This window comes from Equus przewalskii, chromosome 9 (assembly GCF_037783145.1).
Source record: "Equus przewalskii isolate Varuska chromosome 9, EquPr2, whole genome shotgun sequence".
Taxonomy (NCBI): Eukaryota; Metazoa; Chordata; class Mammalia; order Perissodactyla; family Equidae; genus Equus; species Equus przewalskii.
The window spans coordinates 65,072,670-65,090,464 of NC_091839.1; the positions used below are offsets into that span (position 1 = coordinate 65,072,670).

Here is a 17,795-nt window from a genome sequence, read left to right on the forward strand (position 1 = left end):
CCACGGGATAAGAGAATGGAGGCCTAAGTACGTATATTCTTTACCTTTAAAGTGAAAGTTGAAGAATGACAAAAGAGAGAGAGGGTTGTCTCATTTTTCTGGGTTGAATAAGAATGTTGTTATTTAAAGAGAAAGTGTTGGTTTGTACTAACTGATTGTCTGCAATGTCTAAGCCTCAAGGAAATAACCAGAAGGGAGAAAGAAGGTGACTCCAAGAGAGGGTATAAGAAAAGACCTGGGGGTCATGCACACACATTTACCACCATCAGGGTAACACTGTCTGGACTGTCACTCACCACCTCCAAGAAATATCCTTAAAGCATTTTTTTTCCAAATGGTCTATTTTTTTGAGTCCAACACGCAAAACTCCTGAGTTTAAGTACCTTTAAATAAATCAAATTTTCCCTTCTCGCCATAGACCCAGGGAGGCACAGTGAGCACTGTAAATAGAGCAGTGTAAAATGAGCTTCTGCAAGATTTTCAGCCCATCTCTAGAGAGTGGTTAGCTTTTAGTCCATAAAACAGAGCATGATTCCCAAGGCCAGTTCATTGGTAACCAACATACTGGGCGTATACAATGCTGTCTCCTGTTTTACCGTCTCATACACAAGGAATACATGTATGCTTTGCTGGTAGGCTACACAGGCCTTTATAAATTAGTGTCTACCCACATTTTGAAATATCTTCTCCTCTAGACCCCTTTGTCCTCTTCCCCAGGCTGGCCCACTCGGTTTATTAGCCAGCCTAGTGGATGAGCACGGCTCCTATCCTGTCCGCTCCCCACCTCCTTCATTTATCATAGTTTTTCCTGAGCTGGGATCAGCCAGCACTATCGAATTTCTTCTTTCTGCTGGTCCTCATTAAGGTCCTACCCATCTCACCCACATTTAGGGCACAGTCTAGCCCTCTGTTTTCAGTATTCCTTCTTTTATAACCATTAACTCTCTGTACTCAGTACATGAGTGTCACCTGCTTAATCTAGTATTGCGTGTTCTCAGATCTCCCTCTCCCCTTGTCTTTTATGCACACACTCACAAACACACACAACTCACACGTACATTCATTTCACAGATAAAAATATAACTTTAAGAAATGAGTTAACATGTTATTCTCTAGAAAGCTAGGAATAAAAAGTAATTGATAAATAATGTGTCTTTCTATAGAAATACTAAGTAAGGATTTATGTTAACTCTCTTTTGCTGTGATTCAGGTTCTTACAGATGTACTAATTCCTGCAACAATGCAAGAAATGCCTGAAAGGTAGGTTCAGTCAATAAAATATGATAATTTCTTAGTATAGGGTTTAACTTTATACATTATACTAAGGGAAAACATTATACAGAAATTCATTCATTTACCAAGATTATTCTCTTGCTCCTTTCCCTTCGTATTAGCCGGAAGATATGTGCCTCAATCCTTATTTTCAAACCTCAATGAACAAAACCAATGGAACGATCCTGAAATCCTTTTAATTTGAGAGCTGCCCAAGTGAAAAATAAATATTTTAGTGTAGTTGACCTTCAAGGTACTGAGAAAGTTCTTCAGTGGAAACTGGCTAAAGGAAGATAAATGGGGATAATTGATGGAAAATAATCACAATAATAAAAACTATAAGGAAAATTATTTTATCTTTATTATTAACATTGGTCTTAATTGCAAAATCAGAAAGAAGCATAATGGAATTCCCACTTTCTTTTAACAAAGGAATAAGATCTCAAATTGAAACGATTCCTGAAGGTTCTTCACAGTCTTTTCTGATGGGAGAACAATAGAGACTTGGGGGAAAAAAAGCCAGATTGTTTTTTCTTTTTTAAAGATTTTATTTTTTCCTTTTTCTCCCCAAAGCCCCCCAGTACATAGTTGTATATTCTTTGTTGTGGGTCCTTCTAGTTGTGGCATGTGGGACGCTTCCTCAGCGTGGTTTAACGAGCAGTGCCATGTCTGCGCCCAGGATTCGAATCAATGAAACAGTGGGCCGCCTGCAGCGGAGTGTGAGAACTTAACCACTCGGCCACGGGGCCAGCCCCCCAGATTTTTTTTTTAAAACAAAGTCTAATGAAATAATGAAATTTATTTTAGTACCTTGGGGCCCAAATACATGTAGGGTGGACATAGTTGGTGCTCAATAAATACATGATGATTGATAAAACCAATTTTATTTTTGATTTATTTTTTCCTCCAGGTTGTTTTATTTACTTATATAATGGTTGGCATTGGCCTGCTCAATGATTTCTTTTAATTATCCATATGTAGTCTTTAAGCATTAATCTGAGCTCTGAATTAGATACACTTAACACTTTTATGTCACAGCAGAATGGCTGTGCTTATTTAGTGGCAGGCATCCAGCCACATGACTAAGAGTATTAGTACCTGATCTTTATTAAACACAATATTGGCTTTGAGACTTTACATAATTATTTCACTTAATTCCTACAACCAGCCTGAAAGGGACTATTTATGTATTTATCTCTTAGGTATGAAAGTAGTTTATGATCACTGTAGGGAATGAAAAGCATGCATAAGTACATTTACAAACTCACTCAATCTCATTGCACTATTAATGTCTTAGGTTATTATCTCACAGACTTTTTTGTAGGAAAATCTATAAATACACATATTTCAAAAATGAAACTAGAGTATACTCATATAGGAACTAGAATATATTGCTATGGTAGAATACTATGAAAGTCTTTCCATGTCAACAAATATAGATCAACACTATCGTTCTAAACGATTGCATAGATTTCTAGCGTCTGAAAAATACTTAGTTTATTTAAGCAATTCCTTGTCATTGAACAATTGGAGTTTTGTAAACACAACTTGTCAGACTTTCCAAACTAGCTATTGTGATCCCAAATTCACAAATGAGGAATCTGGGAGCAGAAAGAAGTTAATTTGCCCAGAGTCAGCTAATTAGTCAGAAGCAGAACCTAGATTTTAATTGAAGTATGTTTAACTCCAAACTCTGCCTATTCTTTTTCTGTACCACATCACTGTTCCCAACATATACACTATTCCAATTATATTTGGATCTGTGTTTGAGATATGATATGTAGATTGTTGACTGATTTTTAAATTTTAGTATGTTTTCATAATATATATACAACCAATATTTGTACTTTTCTAAGTAGGGTCCTATAATTAATAAACATTTGATAATTTATCCCACAGTTATATTTTGATTACAAGACTATGTTACTAGAAACTGATATTAAATACCTGAAATGATGTCATATGGTCCCAATGTGATGTCTCTCAAGAAGCCAATATATGCGAAATCAAGTGCACACTTACATTTTTCCAGAAATATTTTATAGAAAATGATTGAATTATGAGTTTAATATTAATAATAAAGTATTACTTATTGAGCACTCTCTACATGCCAGGCTTTAACCTGAGCGCTTTCCAAGAATTATGTCATATAATCCTCATAATAATCCTATGACACAGATACTATTCTCTCTCTCTCTTTTTTGTGCTGAGGAAGATTAGCCCTGAGCTAACATCTGTTGCTAATCTTCCTGTTTTTTTTCCCCTTGAGGAAGATTAGCGTTGAGCTAATGTCTGTGTCAATCTTCCTCCAATTTATATGTGGGTTGCCACCACAACATGGCTGACAGTGGTGTAGGTCCATGCCTGGGATCTAAACCCGTGAACCTGGGCAGCTGAAGTGGAGTGCACTGAACTGAACCACTATGCCATGAGGCTGGACCCTGCTATTCTTATTCCCATTTAACAGATGAGGAAACTGGAGCTTGAGGAGATTGAATATTTTGACCAAGATGATAAATGGCAGACATAGGCTAGGTCTATCTGACTTCAAAGTCATGTTCTTGGAATCGTAGAAGACAGTATACCTCCATTAAACTACATTTATTTAATACGTGTTGAACAACTTAGCATTGAATACATAGTCGTTGTTGGTTTTTCTTGTAGCTTACTGGCTGACATAAGAAATTTTGCTAAAAATTGGGAACAGTGGGTTGTTTCATCCTTGGAAAACTTGCCAGAAGCTCTAACTGACAAGAAAATACCTATTGTGCGAAGATTTGTGTCTTCTCTGAAACGACAAACATCTTTCTTACATCTTGCTCAGGTATGTTGGTAAGGCGCGAGTGTTTGAGTCTCTGAATCGAAAATGAATCATCTGACAGCAAAGACTGAGGAACTTTCAGAGACTGGACACTAAGTAGACAACAATTAAATGGAATGTGAGATCCTAGAGTGAACGCTAGAACAGAAAAAGGATATTAGTGTAAAAATTGATGAAATTCGAATTATGCCTGCAGTTTAATTACTAGTGTTGTACTAATGTTAATTTCTTGATTTTGGTAATATATAAGCTTAGAGAAGATGATAGCGTTAGGAGAAGCTGGATAGAGAGCATATGGCGATGCTTCACACTATCTTTGCAATTTTTTGTAAATTTAAAATTTTTCCAAATAAGAAGTAAAAAGAAAATCCCTTCTGAATGCAATGTAAAATGTAAAACTCTTATTTATCACATGAATCCAATTAATAAAAATTAAGGTTGTAGCAAATGAACCTATGTGATATTTGATATTGCGAAACCCACAAACCCAAGACATTTTAAACTACCTACTATTTGGTTCTCTTACGTAGGGAGAAAAAAAGTAATTTTTAAATTAGGAATACATGTTTGTATATTGTTAAAATATACTCCCCCTCTCCTCAAATGATTGCTTGTTTTATGAAGGTTTCTAGCCCCCTAAATTTTTAAGGACTAGCTGAGGATAGTTCCAGATAAGAAACATAACATTGTGAAATCCTTATTTATGATGATAGATTAAAAAAAAGTCATCTTCTAAGTCCAAAAGTAGTTTTCAAAGCTTTAACAGAAATGATCATGACCATTAGCTATTACTTTAAAAATAAGAAAACAGTTATTTATGATACTTTTCCTTCAAGAAACTATTTCTCTAGAAGCTAAAAGTTTCCTTTAGATACACCATCACTGATATAGTTTAGTGTCTTTTTTACTTTCTTTATGCAGATTGCCAGACCAGCTCTCTTTGACCAGCATGTCGTGAATTCTATGGTATCTGATATTGAAAAGGTTGACTTGAATAGTATTGGATCTCAGGCCCTTCTCACTATTTCGGGCAGCACAGACACTGAATCTGATATCTACACAGAACGTGAGTCTTCTCCCTTTGTTTAGAGCAGGGTTTCCTAACGTGGGTGCTATTGACATCTTGGGCTGGATAATTCTTTGATAGTGGGAGAGGCTGTCCTATGCCTTGTAGGATATTTAGCAACATCCCTGGCCTCTACCCACTAGATTCCAGTAGCAGCCTCCCCATAGGTGTGACAACCAAAAATGTTTCCAGACATTACCATTACATTATGTAACATTAATGTAATGTTTCCATTACGTTACTCGGACGCACATCTGTTTGAGAAACATTTTTAATAAAAATAATTTGTTCTCTATTTAAAAACAGTTGTACTTACTAATTATGGAAAATATTAAGAGGAAAATAAAAGTCCTCCATAAACTTATTGCCTAGAAATAACTAAAGTAGAAATAACCTGAAAATTATCAAAATGGTTTTTAAATTTTATGTTTTTTTTCAGTTTTATATTACATGTCTACAAATTTCCATGTGCTTTATGCTCTTGGCATCATATGGTATATGATGCATATCAAAATGATATCTCAACATGATGCTGTTTTTCCAAGCAGAGACCCCCTGCTCAGACTGGACCATCTGACAGAACTTACCAGGCCAAAACACGTGACTAGACAACCAGGCACAATTTCCGAGGGCTAGCAGCCCACTATTTCTCCCTCCCTTTCTCTCCCAAAGGACAAAAAATTAAAATTAAAAAAAATGCAGCCACCTATAAGCCATAGCACAAATGACAGACTGTTCTCTGGCGACAGTCCAACCTCAGACCTTCTTTCTGTTTCCTGACATAAAATTATATTACTCTTTGAGATACCATAAACCTCAAACTCTTTAATAAAATGATAGTCCTAAACCGCCCCTTTAAATTTTACATAATAAGATGATAAAAGGTCATTCATGTGACTCAGTTCTGCAGTGCAGAATTTAATTTTTGCTAAAGATAAAGGATATCTCAGAAAGCAGGAAATCAAAAAATTTAGCTCACTTCACTCATTAGCTTTCAGCTACTCTGTTGCACTTAATGAAAGCGTTAGATTCAAAATGAATAATCAACTATATAGACAACCTACTCTTCCCCAGTATATAAACCTATATTTCGGGATATACCAAGATACATGTGCTTACGATTAAAATTTTGAAGAGTTAAGTACTAAGGATTTTTTGTTATTGTTCCCGGGATATGAAATTAATTCCTTTAACACACTTAATCTACCTATCTTTCCCTTTTATGCTATAAAATCATTAATAATTTCTAGTTTAAGATTTTTTTCTTTGATTCAAAGTAGAATGTAATATTCTGCTTTCTTTTTTCTTTCTCTTTTACATGGTAGACGACTCTATCACGGTGTTCCAAGAACTGAAAGATCTCCTTAAGAAGAATGCCACTGTGGAGGCTTTTATTGAATGGCTGGATACCGTGGTAGAGCAGAGAGTTATTAAGGTACTTTTCAATAACAAATTCAAAAAATAAATAAATGCTAAACTGGCTGTAACTTCTTGTATGATGGTGGTAGGGGGGGTGACAGGCTGTGTATGAAAATGATCTGAAAAGCTTTTGAAGCCCTACAAAGAAGGCAGCCCAAATATCAAAACTAGGACTTTGTCAGACTTGAGAGCGTTGGGCGTATATTACATTCTATTTATCTTTTCTTGATGAAGGACTGCAAGACACTCTGCCTCCCGTCATCAATAAAGTTACAGCAGAGCGACTGTGAAAGATAAACTTGAAAACTGGAAAGATTCTGGCCCTTTTCTAAAAAGCAAGCCATCACAAGTGCTGAAAGAAAATACGGTTTTAAGTATTCACATTGTGAATTCCAGGAGCTCAGTATTTTGCGTTTTGTATGTGGTTTCTTCAACTCTTTCAGTTAACCTTGAAGTCATCCATCATGAAACAAGGCAATAAGAACAAATATATCCATCACTAGCTGGTGTTAGCCATGCCATATCAAGGAAACCAGTTCTAGTGTAGGGACTTTTTTTCTCCTGGAAGGAAAACAGATTATCATTCAAGACCGAAGAGTCAGTTAATCATTCACAGAAATATATAACCCTTCCTTCACACTTCACCTTCTGTTCTTTTTAAAGTTCTGTCAAAGGAAAATCAACAGATAAAATATTGTAAATTATTCCATTTTGTGGTACAATTTTATTAGGTAACAAACCATACAGAATAAAGATCTGTTAACCCGAAGAATGACAGCAAAGATGGACTCAAATTAAAATCCATGGACAGATCACTTTATTTGATGAAATAAATGACGTGTCAGCCATCTGTCCATTTGTCAAACAGTTTATCTATCTCTTGATTTTATGTAGGGTGCACGTAGTAAGGAGATGACAGATTTTACAGTTTCATTTTGTTCCTTTACTTTTAGACCAGCAAACAAAATGGAAGATCATTAAAGAAGAGGGCTCAAGACTTTCTGCTGAAGTGGAGCTTTTTTGGTGCTCGAGTAATGCATAATCTCACCTTGAACAATGCATCCAGTTTTGGTATCCTATGTGCTTTATAAAACTCTTCTTAAATGAATTACATCATTCATTCCCTAGTCATATTTCCTATCAGTTTTTAGACATGTGGCACCATCACTTCTCAAACCGTATCTGAATATCGAGCCAGTAAAACGGTAGTTATGAGCTTGGATTTGGGAGTCAGATCACGTGCAGTTAAATCCTCACACTGCTTCTGTCTGGTGTGGGCTTTACCCAAGCTAGGTGCTCACCATAGAAGGGAGAGAATATTCCTTTCATTGGGTTGTGTAGGCCTCTAATGAGATGATGTATATAAAGTGCATTGCCTGGCACCTGGTAAACACTTAAGGAATAGCAGCTATTATCATTACATTCCATCAGTGCTTGGATAAATTTTCTTTGTCAACAAGCAAATAAACAATAATTAATACATTATTTTCCAAAGGCACTATTCGTTGCAATATGGCAAATTTTGGTGTCTTTTCAGGGAACCCATGTAGCTTCACTCCAAGAATCAAAGAGCAAAAGACCTGCTCTCATGTTTCTGAACCATCTTTCATAATCTATCTGACTTATGAAAAAAAATTGAGTCCTCAGCTTTTTCAAAAATCCAATACTTTCTTTTTCCTCAAATTTCTGGGATTCTCAGTTTGTAGTTATAATGCTATTTCATGGACAGTACTTCTGGATTTAGTAGTTGCATTTCAAGAAATCTTCAGAAGATAAAATAGGTTGCAATCAATTAAATTGTTTTTATGTAATTTTCAATGGAGTTAGGTAAAATCAGTGAGCTTGTATTGAGGGCTCAACAAAATGTATTGTCTATTATTTGAAATATCTTGCTCATATTTAAGGTTTCTTAAACTATACAACATTGAAGCCTGACTTTATTGTGAAAAAAGACTTGTGTGGGGAAATCTGTTGAATAGTTAAAAGATGTTTAAGGTTTTCCAGGACATCCTCCACGTGAAAATTACTCTTTTGCTTTTATCAAATCAAAGAGCATTTTGTTCCAGGTTAGAAAGACATCTTCTAACCTGATACCTTTTCAGACTATGTTGGCCGTTGTCTAATTATTTAGTACAAAGTAAACAGAAATAGAGCAGAGTAGAGCTCATTCTCCCCGGGTTAAAGCTTATCACCCTGCAGTGTGTGCCCTCTTAAAGCATAAAGCGTGTCTCACTTTCATCCGTATTTTCCTTTGATGTAATTAGTGGCCAAAGAGCTGGCAGGACAGTACACACAGTGAGCTGGGCAGGCGGGACCCAGAAAGATTAGAGACCCAAGTTAAGCATGTTGGTCTTAGCAGGTCATTTAAAGTCCAACAAGTATTTGTTTATTTCGGTTGCTCCTTGTAAAGTGTTGCGAGATGGTCACAAAGATAACTTGACTTCTCTCTCTTTCTCTTTCCTTCTCTTTCTCTCCCTTATTTCTTCTCACAATGTCTTCTGCCCATTCCCCATCCATACGCAAGGTTCTTTCCATTTGATCCGAATGCTTCTCGATGAATACATTCTCCTGGCCATGGAGACCCAGTTTAATAATGACAAAGAGCAGGAGTTACAGAATTTATTGGACAAATATATGAAGAATTCAGGTAATTTAAAATATATATTGTGTTTTGCATATTGCTTTGTTTAAGAATTTATAAGCACACGTGTTAAGTGGGTTTATAACAGTCTCAGAGTTTTTCCCCAAACATGTCACTACGGTGACAGTATACTAGCACTATTCAAGCACTATTTTTACTTTCCTCCATTAAGATATAGAGTAGTCAAAGTACTTCACTGGAAACTCTGAAGGATACAAATCTATCTTCTTAACTTCTGGAGAATTTAGAGAAAATTGGAGAGGCGACTATAATACAAAAAATAACTGTAATTCAAGACAACAATTGTCGTATACCACATTATAAATGGTATAGAAATAAGTTCTATAGGGGTTTAGAGAAGGAAGGGGACACATCTAATTGGGATGTGACGGCTTGCATTTTGAGGACTGTTCACTCCAGAGTGGTTTATTTGGTGCCCCTCAGAACACACCTACACCCACAAATATACACTTCACAAAAACCAGCACCACTGCCAAGACTAAAGATCTGCCAGCCTCGTTTCCCATGGACATTTCTCAGGAGTTTCCAGATTTATGACACAACTGTAAAACATTTTCAGTTTCTTTTACTAGGGTTTATCTACTAGGAGAATGATGTTAGCTTTTCCGTTTAAAAAAATCTTTCCAGATGCAAGTAAAGCTGCCTTCACTGCTTCTCCAAGTTCGTGTTTTCTGGCCAACCGTAATAAAGGGAGCACAGTTTCCAGTGACACTGTGAAGAATGAAAGCCATGTGGAAACGACCTATCTTCCTCTGTCATCCAGTCAACCTGGAGACTTCTCTGCTGCTCTGCCCCCATTCCCTGCTGGGAATACAGACAACCTGCCGCTCACAGGTATGCCGTGAAACAACCAAGAAAACCACTTTGGCTTCATTACATCTCACAGGGGCCTATTCCTTTGTTTTCTTAAAACTGGTAACCTACAGGCATTCCAAGAATTAAAAAAGCTTATCTTAACTGACATCATAAAGCTTTGTAATATTTTTGTGATTTTTCAGCATTTGTCATTCACATTTTTATCAATACCGTTATTAACATAGGTATCACACTTTGACGCACTCTCTTAGTTATATCAGAAGTACAAATAATCAGTTATCTTCATTTAGTGGAAGAAAAAATTAGATTGGATGTAATAAAATCCTTAAGATGCTTTGAGAGTCAAAAGATTGGGCTGCTTAATTATTTTTGGCTTTTGAGGAGACTTTATTTTTCCTTCACTAAAAAATGGATTTGGCCATTTTAGGATAACTCTGACAATAATTTCCCTCTTTGGTCTAGGGTCCCCTTTGTGTCAATCTGAAGGATTAGTGGCTTGAACTAACTCCTAGATAATGCTTTAAGTCTGCCTATAGCCTTATGTCTTTTTAAAAATTCTTTTATATACATTAATTCATTGGACACACAGAATTTTAAACCTGGAAGGGCGTTATAGTTCAGGGACCTAATTCCACCAATGGAAAATCGGAGACCCAGGGAGTTCGTGGCATTCATAACTCATTGCTCATCAATGGTATTTGCACGATGTTTTGAATTGGCTGCTTCGAAGCTATGGTCATGTTGACATTATTGCCTTTTTCTCTTACCCTAAAAATCAAACCATTTAACATTCAGCTTGTTTTTTAATTATGCAGAAATGTGAACAGCAGACCTCCTCGCTCTTCCCAAGCTTGAATTCTAACCATCCTCGTACCGTGAAAGCATGAAGCCATCCCAGGCTTTCTTCTATAGCCGCTAACTCCAAAACTCTCCAATGCTGTGAAATATACATGTATCGTGATGGTGTTTTTTAAACTTATATTTTTGATGCTCCCCAGTTCTGTTATTTTTGGAGGGTAGGAATGAACTAAGTTGGAAAAAGATATGTTAATATGCCACCAGTGAATGCTCTGGTAATTTTTTTCCAGGTCAAATGGAACTTTCCCAGAACACTGGTCATCTGATGACACCACCCATTTCTCCAGCCATGGTGAACCGAGGAAGTGTCATTAACCAGGGGCCAATGGCAGGAAGACCCCCAAGTGTGGGTCCAGTACTGTCAGCCCCTTCACACTGCTCAACATACCCAGAGCCCATTTATCCTACTCTCCCTCAAGCCAACCACGACTTTTATGGGACCAACTCTAACTATCAGACTGTGTTTAGGGCACAGCCCCACCCCCCATCAGGACTCTATCCTCATCGCCCTGAGCATGGTCGATGCACGGCCTGGAGTGAACAGCAGCTTTCTAGAGACTTCTTCAGTGGCAGCTGTGCTGGGTCTCCATATAATTCTCGGCCACCTTCCAGCTATGGACCATCGCCACATGGCCAAGATTCGCACAGTATGCAGTTTTTAAACACAGGAAGCTTCAGTTTCCTGAGCAACACAGGGGCTGCCAGCTGCCAAGGAGCAACATTGCCTCCTAATTCACCTAATGGTATTGAAATGTTTAAAGAATTTTTCCTGGCTTTTGAGATGGCAATAAGACAGGATCAAACATTGAGTCCCACCTCTGCTGAGTGCCATGTCATCCCATGTAAAGCTTCTGAAGATCATGGAATCTTAGACATTTGGAGTTAATTTCTGCCACATACAAACATATCCCTACTTCTTGTGGCTTTCTTAAAGTTGCCCTTCTAAATGCCAGACTTGATGAAAAAAATATTATGTCAAACCATATGTTTGAGACCAACCTTAATAGCCCCAAAGAAGAGTGTTCTGTCCTTTGAAAATAATTTTAGTGAATAATATTTCTTCCAAAAAGCTAGCAGCAGATCTTAAAGATTAGGACCAAAATAGTGCCCCTTGTCAAGTTGATAAAACTCTTGAAGTTAGGGAGTTGGAAAGATTGTGGCCTTCTCCAAGCACCAAAATATGCTCTGTGTGTATGCTGCTCTGATGCCTCTCTCCCAAGGGTAAGCCAGTGCTTCTCCCAGAAACAAGAATCTGTAAATAGAATTGGTATTTGACAAGTAGTGTAATCTTTGTGAGAGGCCAGAAGTGCTTTCTTTTCTTCATTGGCAGATCTTGTTAATTCAGATAAGGGAAAGAGGAGAGAGGTGTAGGCTTATATCTTAAAATTAATAATAGAATAACTCCTACGTATTTTTAAAAAAACAAAAACAGCATAGTGAACCATATCCATAGATAAGCACAAATCCAACTCTATAGTAAATGTGGAAATAAATGTGGATGTGAATATCATATTTACACTGTGATATCTTTAGGGCTCTGCCCTACCTTGTCCCTTTTTTCATACTTGGAATGTTCTTTGTAATAAGTTAATAGTACACTCTCAACACTTTCTGTTATAGGATACTATGGAAGCAATATAAACTACCCAGAGTCGCATCGACTTGGCTCCATGGTGAATCAACACGTTTCTGTCATCAGCAGTGTTCGCTCCTTGCCTCCCTACAGCGACATCCATGATCCACTTAACATTTTAGATGACAGTAGCAGAAAGCAGACGAGCTCGTTTTATGCAGACACATCACCTTCAGTTGCATGTCGAACTCCAGTAGTAGGTAAATTATTTCGGTCGTTCTTGAAAACGTTTTAAAAATTCTTAACCTCAGGTGGGCAGTATTATTTTGGAGGCTAACTATTGAGGTGAGCTGAGCACTCTTGTTCCTACAGATGATTTGTCACTTTGGATCTGAAGTTATATTTTTGTATCTGTTAGAAATAGTCTTACGGTTTCTCAGTATGTATGTCGCTGTGCAGCCTACTGCTAGATCTGTTATTCTTTCCAAAAAGAATAGTTGGCATCTATAATGTATGCAAAAAATTAATATAGCCTGTCAAATGCAGGCTAGAAGACTGGCAGTTTTATGATAGCCGTGATGATGTCTTTTTCTCACTCTGTCTTGTGCGCTGTTGGACCCAGGGGCAGTGCCAAGAGGTGTCTTTGGGCCCCATAATCTCCATCAGTACCCTAAAACCACTCTAAGTTTAAAAAATAGTGACTTGTGATGGAGGTTACCATCATTTTCTCAATTGTATGTAAAATGTGATTGGACATCTCTGTAGGAAACGTTGCTATTTTAATTCTTCTATAACCTCCAGTCTAAGCAAAAGTCAGCAAAATGGTGTGTTTGCCCTGAAGTCCCCTGGCATCTTCTTCCAACCACGTTACTGCCCCTAAGAAAATTCTGCAACTTGTACTAGATGCATCAGCAGCACCCAGCAAAGTGTCTGCCACACAGTAGTAATTCAATAAATCAGTGAGTTGAAAAAAGAGGCAAAAATATATTTTAGAAACAAATTTGTTTCAAAGAAGGCATTACAGAGCAAGTATATATCCATGAAAGTATCAAGCAGAGTGTTAATGCTTGTAAGAGATGGTTGGAATCTTCCAATGGAATTGATTTTAGACTAGCAATAAGTAAAAGGGCATTGTCACCCAACCAGAGCATAAGGGAAAGTAAGATAAATTCCATCTCTCCCCACTCAGTGTGCTTTTCCAATAATTCAATAGGAAGCACTTCTTCCCTTCCTGTGACCATCACAGATGCTCCCTGAGCGGAGTCCAGCAGCTCGTCTTGTGCTATCTGCAGATGGTCATTGCTTCTAGGTTACTCTAATGAAGCAGAAAATTCCACTTCAGGAAGTTTCCTCCCTGTGAGACTAAAATGTACCACGTTGCTATTGGTACTATTAGTTCTGTTTACTTGTAGAGATAGTGGAAGCTATGATGGAACATAGCTTGGGTGTAGGATGGATTCTAAGCTTTAGTTGTCAGGGCTGGCTTACAAGTAAATTGCAAAGATGGCGTCAGGGTGAAAAAGGGGACAGAATAAGTCAGTAAATAGTATAGGGGGAGTTAGGATCCACTATATGTTTCCTTAGTTATAAAGCCCAGTTTTTAGTGACAGGGAAGATGGTAGTTAGAAATTATCAATGAGAACACAGCAACCATAAATGCCGAAAGTGTAGGTTAGTAAGCCAGTTAGTCAAATTTTTTGAGAACCTACTGTGTGCCAAACTTCATTCTAGGTGTGAGGTTATGGTGGTGACTGGGCCACAGTCCCTGCCTGTATGAAGTTTATATTCTAGAAGGGAGAGATAAGGCAGTGAATATGTAAACAAATGAATTAAAAAGATAATTTCAGGGGCCAGCCCTGTGCCTGAGTGTTTAAAGTACCACACACTCCACTTCGATAGCTGAGGTTCATGGGTTCCATCTCAGGTGTCGACCTACTCCACTCATCAACCATGCTCTGGAAGCATCCCACCTACAAAATGGAGGAGGGTTGGCACAAATGTTAGCTCAGGGCTAATCTGCCTCAAGCAAAAAAAGAGGAGGATTGGCAACAAATGTTAGCTCAGGACGAATCTTCCTCACACACACACACAAAATGCAGATACTGTGAAGTCAGTTAAATAGGGTAAAATGACAGATAGTAATGGAGGAGCTACTTTAGGTGAGGTAGTTGGGAAAGGAATACTGAGGCAGAAACATTGGAGTTGAAAGCTGAGTGGTAAGAAGGAGGCAATGACGTAAAGGTCTGATGGTGGAGTTCCAGGCAGAAGAAATAGCAAGTGCACGGTCTCTGAAATGGAAACAAGTTTGGAAAATTCAACGAGCAGAAAGAAGGCCAGTGTGTTTTGAGCGTGGTGAATGAAGAAGAGGGCAGAGAAAAATAAGTCAGAAGGCGGAGACCAATTCACAAAGGGTGATATGAATCAGGGCAAGGAACTTGGATTTTGTTCTAAAAGTAATGGGATGTCATTGTAGCATTTGAGAAGAAGAGTGACAATTTGATGTATACTTCAGCAGGAATGACTCCTTTCTGCAGAGTGAGGGGGTGGAGCAAAGGTGAGGGTCATGAGACTAGTTAGGAGGCTGCTGTGTTGGTCCAGGTAAGAGAAGATGGTCGTTTGAACTACAATTGTAGAGACGCAGATGGAAAGAGGAGGTGGATTGGGGGTATATTTTAGTGATAAAGTTGTCTGCATTTAAGTTTGAAATTGAGTTTTCTTTGTGAAATGTGTAGAAGAATTTCTGTGAGAACAGTAAGGGGGAACTGGAAGAAAAGATAAAAATTATTCTAAGGAACCATACACACCCAAATTTAGTACAGATAAGTGTGCTAAATGCAAAAATAAATACGAGGCTTAAAGTAATTGGCGCTTGCAGAAACAAGAAACTGTAAATTTTCAATTACTGATTATATTTTCCCTTACAGCCTCCAGCTTGCAAACTCCAATTCCTTCCTCGTCATCCCAATGTATGTATGGAACTTCCAATCAATACTCAGCTCAAGAAAGCCTGGATTCCCATGGAGCAAATGGTAGAGAAATGGTGTCCTCTTTACCACCCATCAACACTGTGTTCATGGGAGCAGCAGCTGGAGGCACTTAAATCGACAATGTTGAGTGGGGGTTGAAACTTTTAAAATCTCTACTGCTCAAATATTATTAACTCAGATTGCCATCAGAGTAAAGAAAATGGAATACACAGTGGCAGGACATTGTTTTTCAAGTTACTGGTATGAAGCTGTGGACAACTCCAAAGTGAACGAAGATACTTGCAGAGTTTTCCTTGCACACAAATTGTTTAAAACGTGATCTCATTGTTAATCATAGTTTCAAACATTATCAAATGGAATCGGTGGAGCTTTAAAGATGCAAACATTTCAACTATGAAGATCTAATATTTCACTTTCTAATTTATTGAAAATCTGTATGCTGTTTCATCTTTGGTTTCTAAAAAAGAGAAAAGTTTATTTAATGCCTCTAAAATACCTTTAATTTATTAGGATCTCAGAATCATTGTTTACTATCCCTTATTTGACAAAAAGTCAAATGTATATGTTCTACCTCCTATGGAAATGTTTACAAGGTCAAGACTTAATTCAATTCAGCCTAGACCAAAGTTGCTTGACTTTCAATTCCTGTGCATTAGTTGATGATTTCTGTTACATAGCAGTATTCCAATTCTATGTAACTGAATGGAGATTATAAATGCTTTCTCTCTTTATTTAAAAAAGATAGAAATAAAGGAAATAAAATATGGAAATATTTTTAAAGGCTTGGTTGCTCTCAGGGCTGATACTGTTTCTGAAGAATGCTGGGGATTTACAGGCATAGCTCCTTTGAATATTGAATTAAAGAGTAAGAGCGGTTGGTTAAAACACCATAATTCAAGAATATTTTCATATCAAATCCATGCATATAAATATAAGGAAATTGTGACTTGTAGGCTGTTTGAGCTTTTCCAGATTGAGAACCAGTCTTTAATTGAGTACTTTGCTCTGAGAGTGAATGAGTGTTCAGGGATTATCTGGATGCAAACACAAATTCAAAAGTGAAGGATTCATTTCAAATTCATTATAAATTAGTACAATTTGATACACCATCTATCTGATTCCATTTCTTTTTCTTTTTCATATGTCTTAGCTGTAATGTCTGTTATAAGACTCATGGCCTATAATGGGAAACTTCCATTAACTTTACAGGCTTCTCCTATAGTTTCATGACAGGCCTTATAATGTTTGTATTAAGGATTGGGTTATGCTGTAAGCCCCAAATACCCATTATGCATCCTGATGTAATTTGGTCAAGTCAAACTGTGGAATTATTTTCAGCAAGCAATAAACAATTATTGTGGACTTGTTGGAGTGTTGCTCCCATTTGCTCAGTACTGTGCTCAGTTGTATGCAGCTTATGAGCTAATTAATTGAGCAGAAAAATTTTGCAACAGTAATAAATCATGAGAATTAGCAAACTGAATGTTCTATTCTTTGCTGTGGTAATCTTGCAAGAGCACAGAGTGAAATTAATAAGGGCTGGGACTGAAGTAGAAAACAAAACAGCTTAAATAAGTGTTTAGACATAAGTCTTGAAAATTAAGAACCAAATTTCTATTGCATAGTAATTAAGTGTATATTCAGCATCTATTTTGTGTCAGACACATTGGAAAAGACAAAGATGAAAGAGATGAAAATGAAAATACAAAGCTGAAAAAGACACTACCAATACCTTTAATAAGTTTTGATGCAGTCATGAAGGGGTGATGTGATGGGAAGTAGAAACTCACTGAAGAATTTTGAGTAAAAAGCAATGTAAGGAAAGTGACGTTTAGGGAACGTGTAGCGGCAGTTGGAGGGAGGAGGTGGACTGGATAGGAGAGGAATCAGCCTGAGAGTGGGCCATTTGGGAGGCTGGTTCTCTCATCCAGATGTCCAGCAGATGAGTGCGAGACTCCATGGAAGCAGAGTGAATGAGGAAGGGGAGAGAGAAAGAAGCACAAGCATCATTTCAAAGTAACACCATTTCAAAGAATACATTGAAGGATTGGTAACTGAGCAGATATAGGGAATAAAAAATGGAATATGTCAACAGTGGCTCTAAAGTTATCCTTAACCCTATTTGCAAAGCATTACAGTGCAAATAGTTGACCCAATGTTGATACTCACTTTGTAGATGAGGGGAAACGATCTGGAGCAGGGGAAATGTTCAGAAAACAAGTGAGCAGTGTCTCTGGGTTTCATGTGCATCTGACTGATGACCAGGTGGTAAATTTTGACATCAAGAAGACTAACTTGGTCTTTTCCCCTGGCAGTGGGAC

The 17,795-nt window shown here is 37.4% G+C and overlaps 1 protein-coding gene across 1 annotated transcript in view; it reads left to right on the forward strand.

The window, feature by feature from the left end:
* The window catches only part of RFX6 (regulatory factor X6), a 56,413-nt gene extending 39,579 nt beyond the window's left edge, over positions 1-16,834 (forward strand). Inside the window, exons 10-19 of the mRNA XM_008517948.2 lie at positions 1,211-1,260; positions 3,937-4,096; positions 5,015-5,159; positions 6,485-6,594; positions 7,532-7,649; positions 9,103-9,225; positions 9,868-10,074; positions 11,145-11,657; positions 12,535-12,747; positions 15,412-16,834. Of these exons, the coding sequence (XP_008516170.2) occupies positions 1,211-1,260; positions 3,937-4,096; positions 5,015-5,159; positions 6,485-6,594; positions 7,532-7,649; positions 9,103-9,225; positions 9,868-10,074; positions 11,145-11,657; positions 12,535-12,747; positions 15,412-15,587 (1,815 nt within the window). The 3' untranslated portion in view covers positions 15,588-16,834. The remainder of the gene's footprint in view (positions 1-1,210; positions 1,261-3,936; positions 4,097-5,014; positions 5,160-6,484; positions 6,595-7,531; positions 7,650-9,102; positions 9,226-9,867; positions 10,075-11,144; positions 11,658-12,534; positions 12,748-15,411) is intronic.
* The last annotated feature ends 961 nt before the right edge of the window (positions 16,835-17,795 follow it).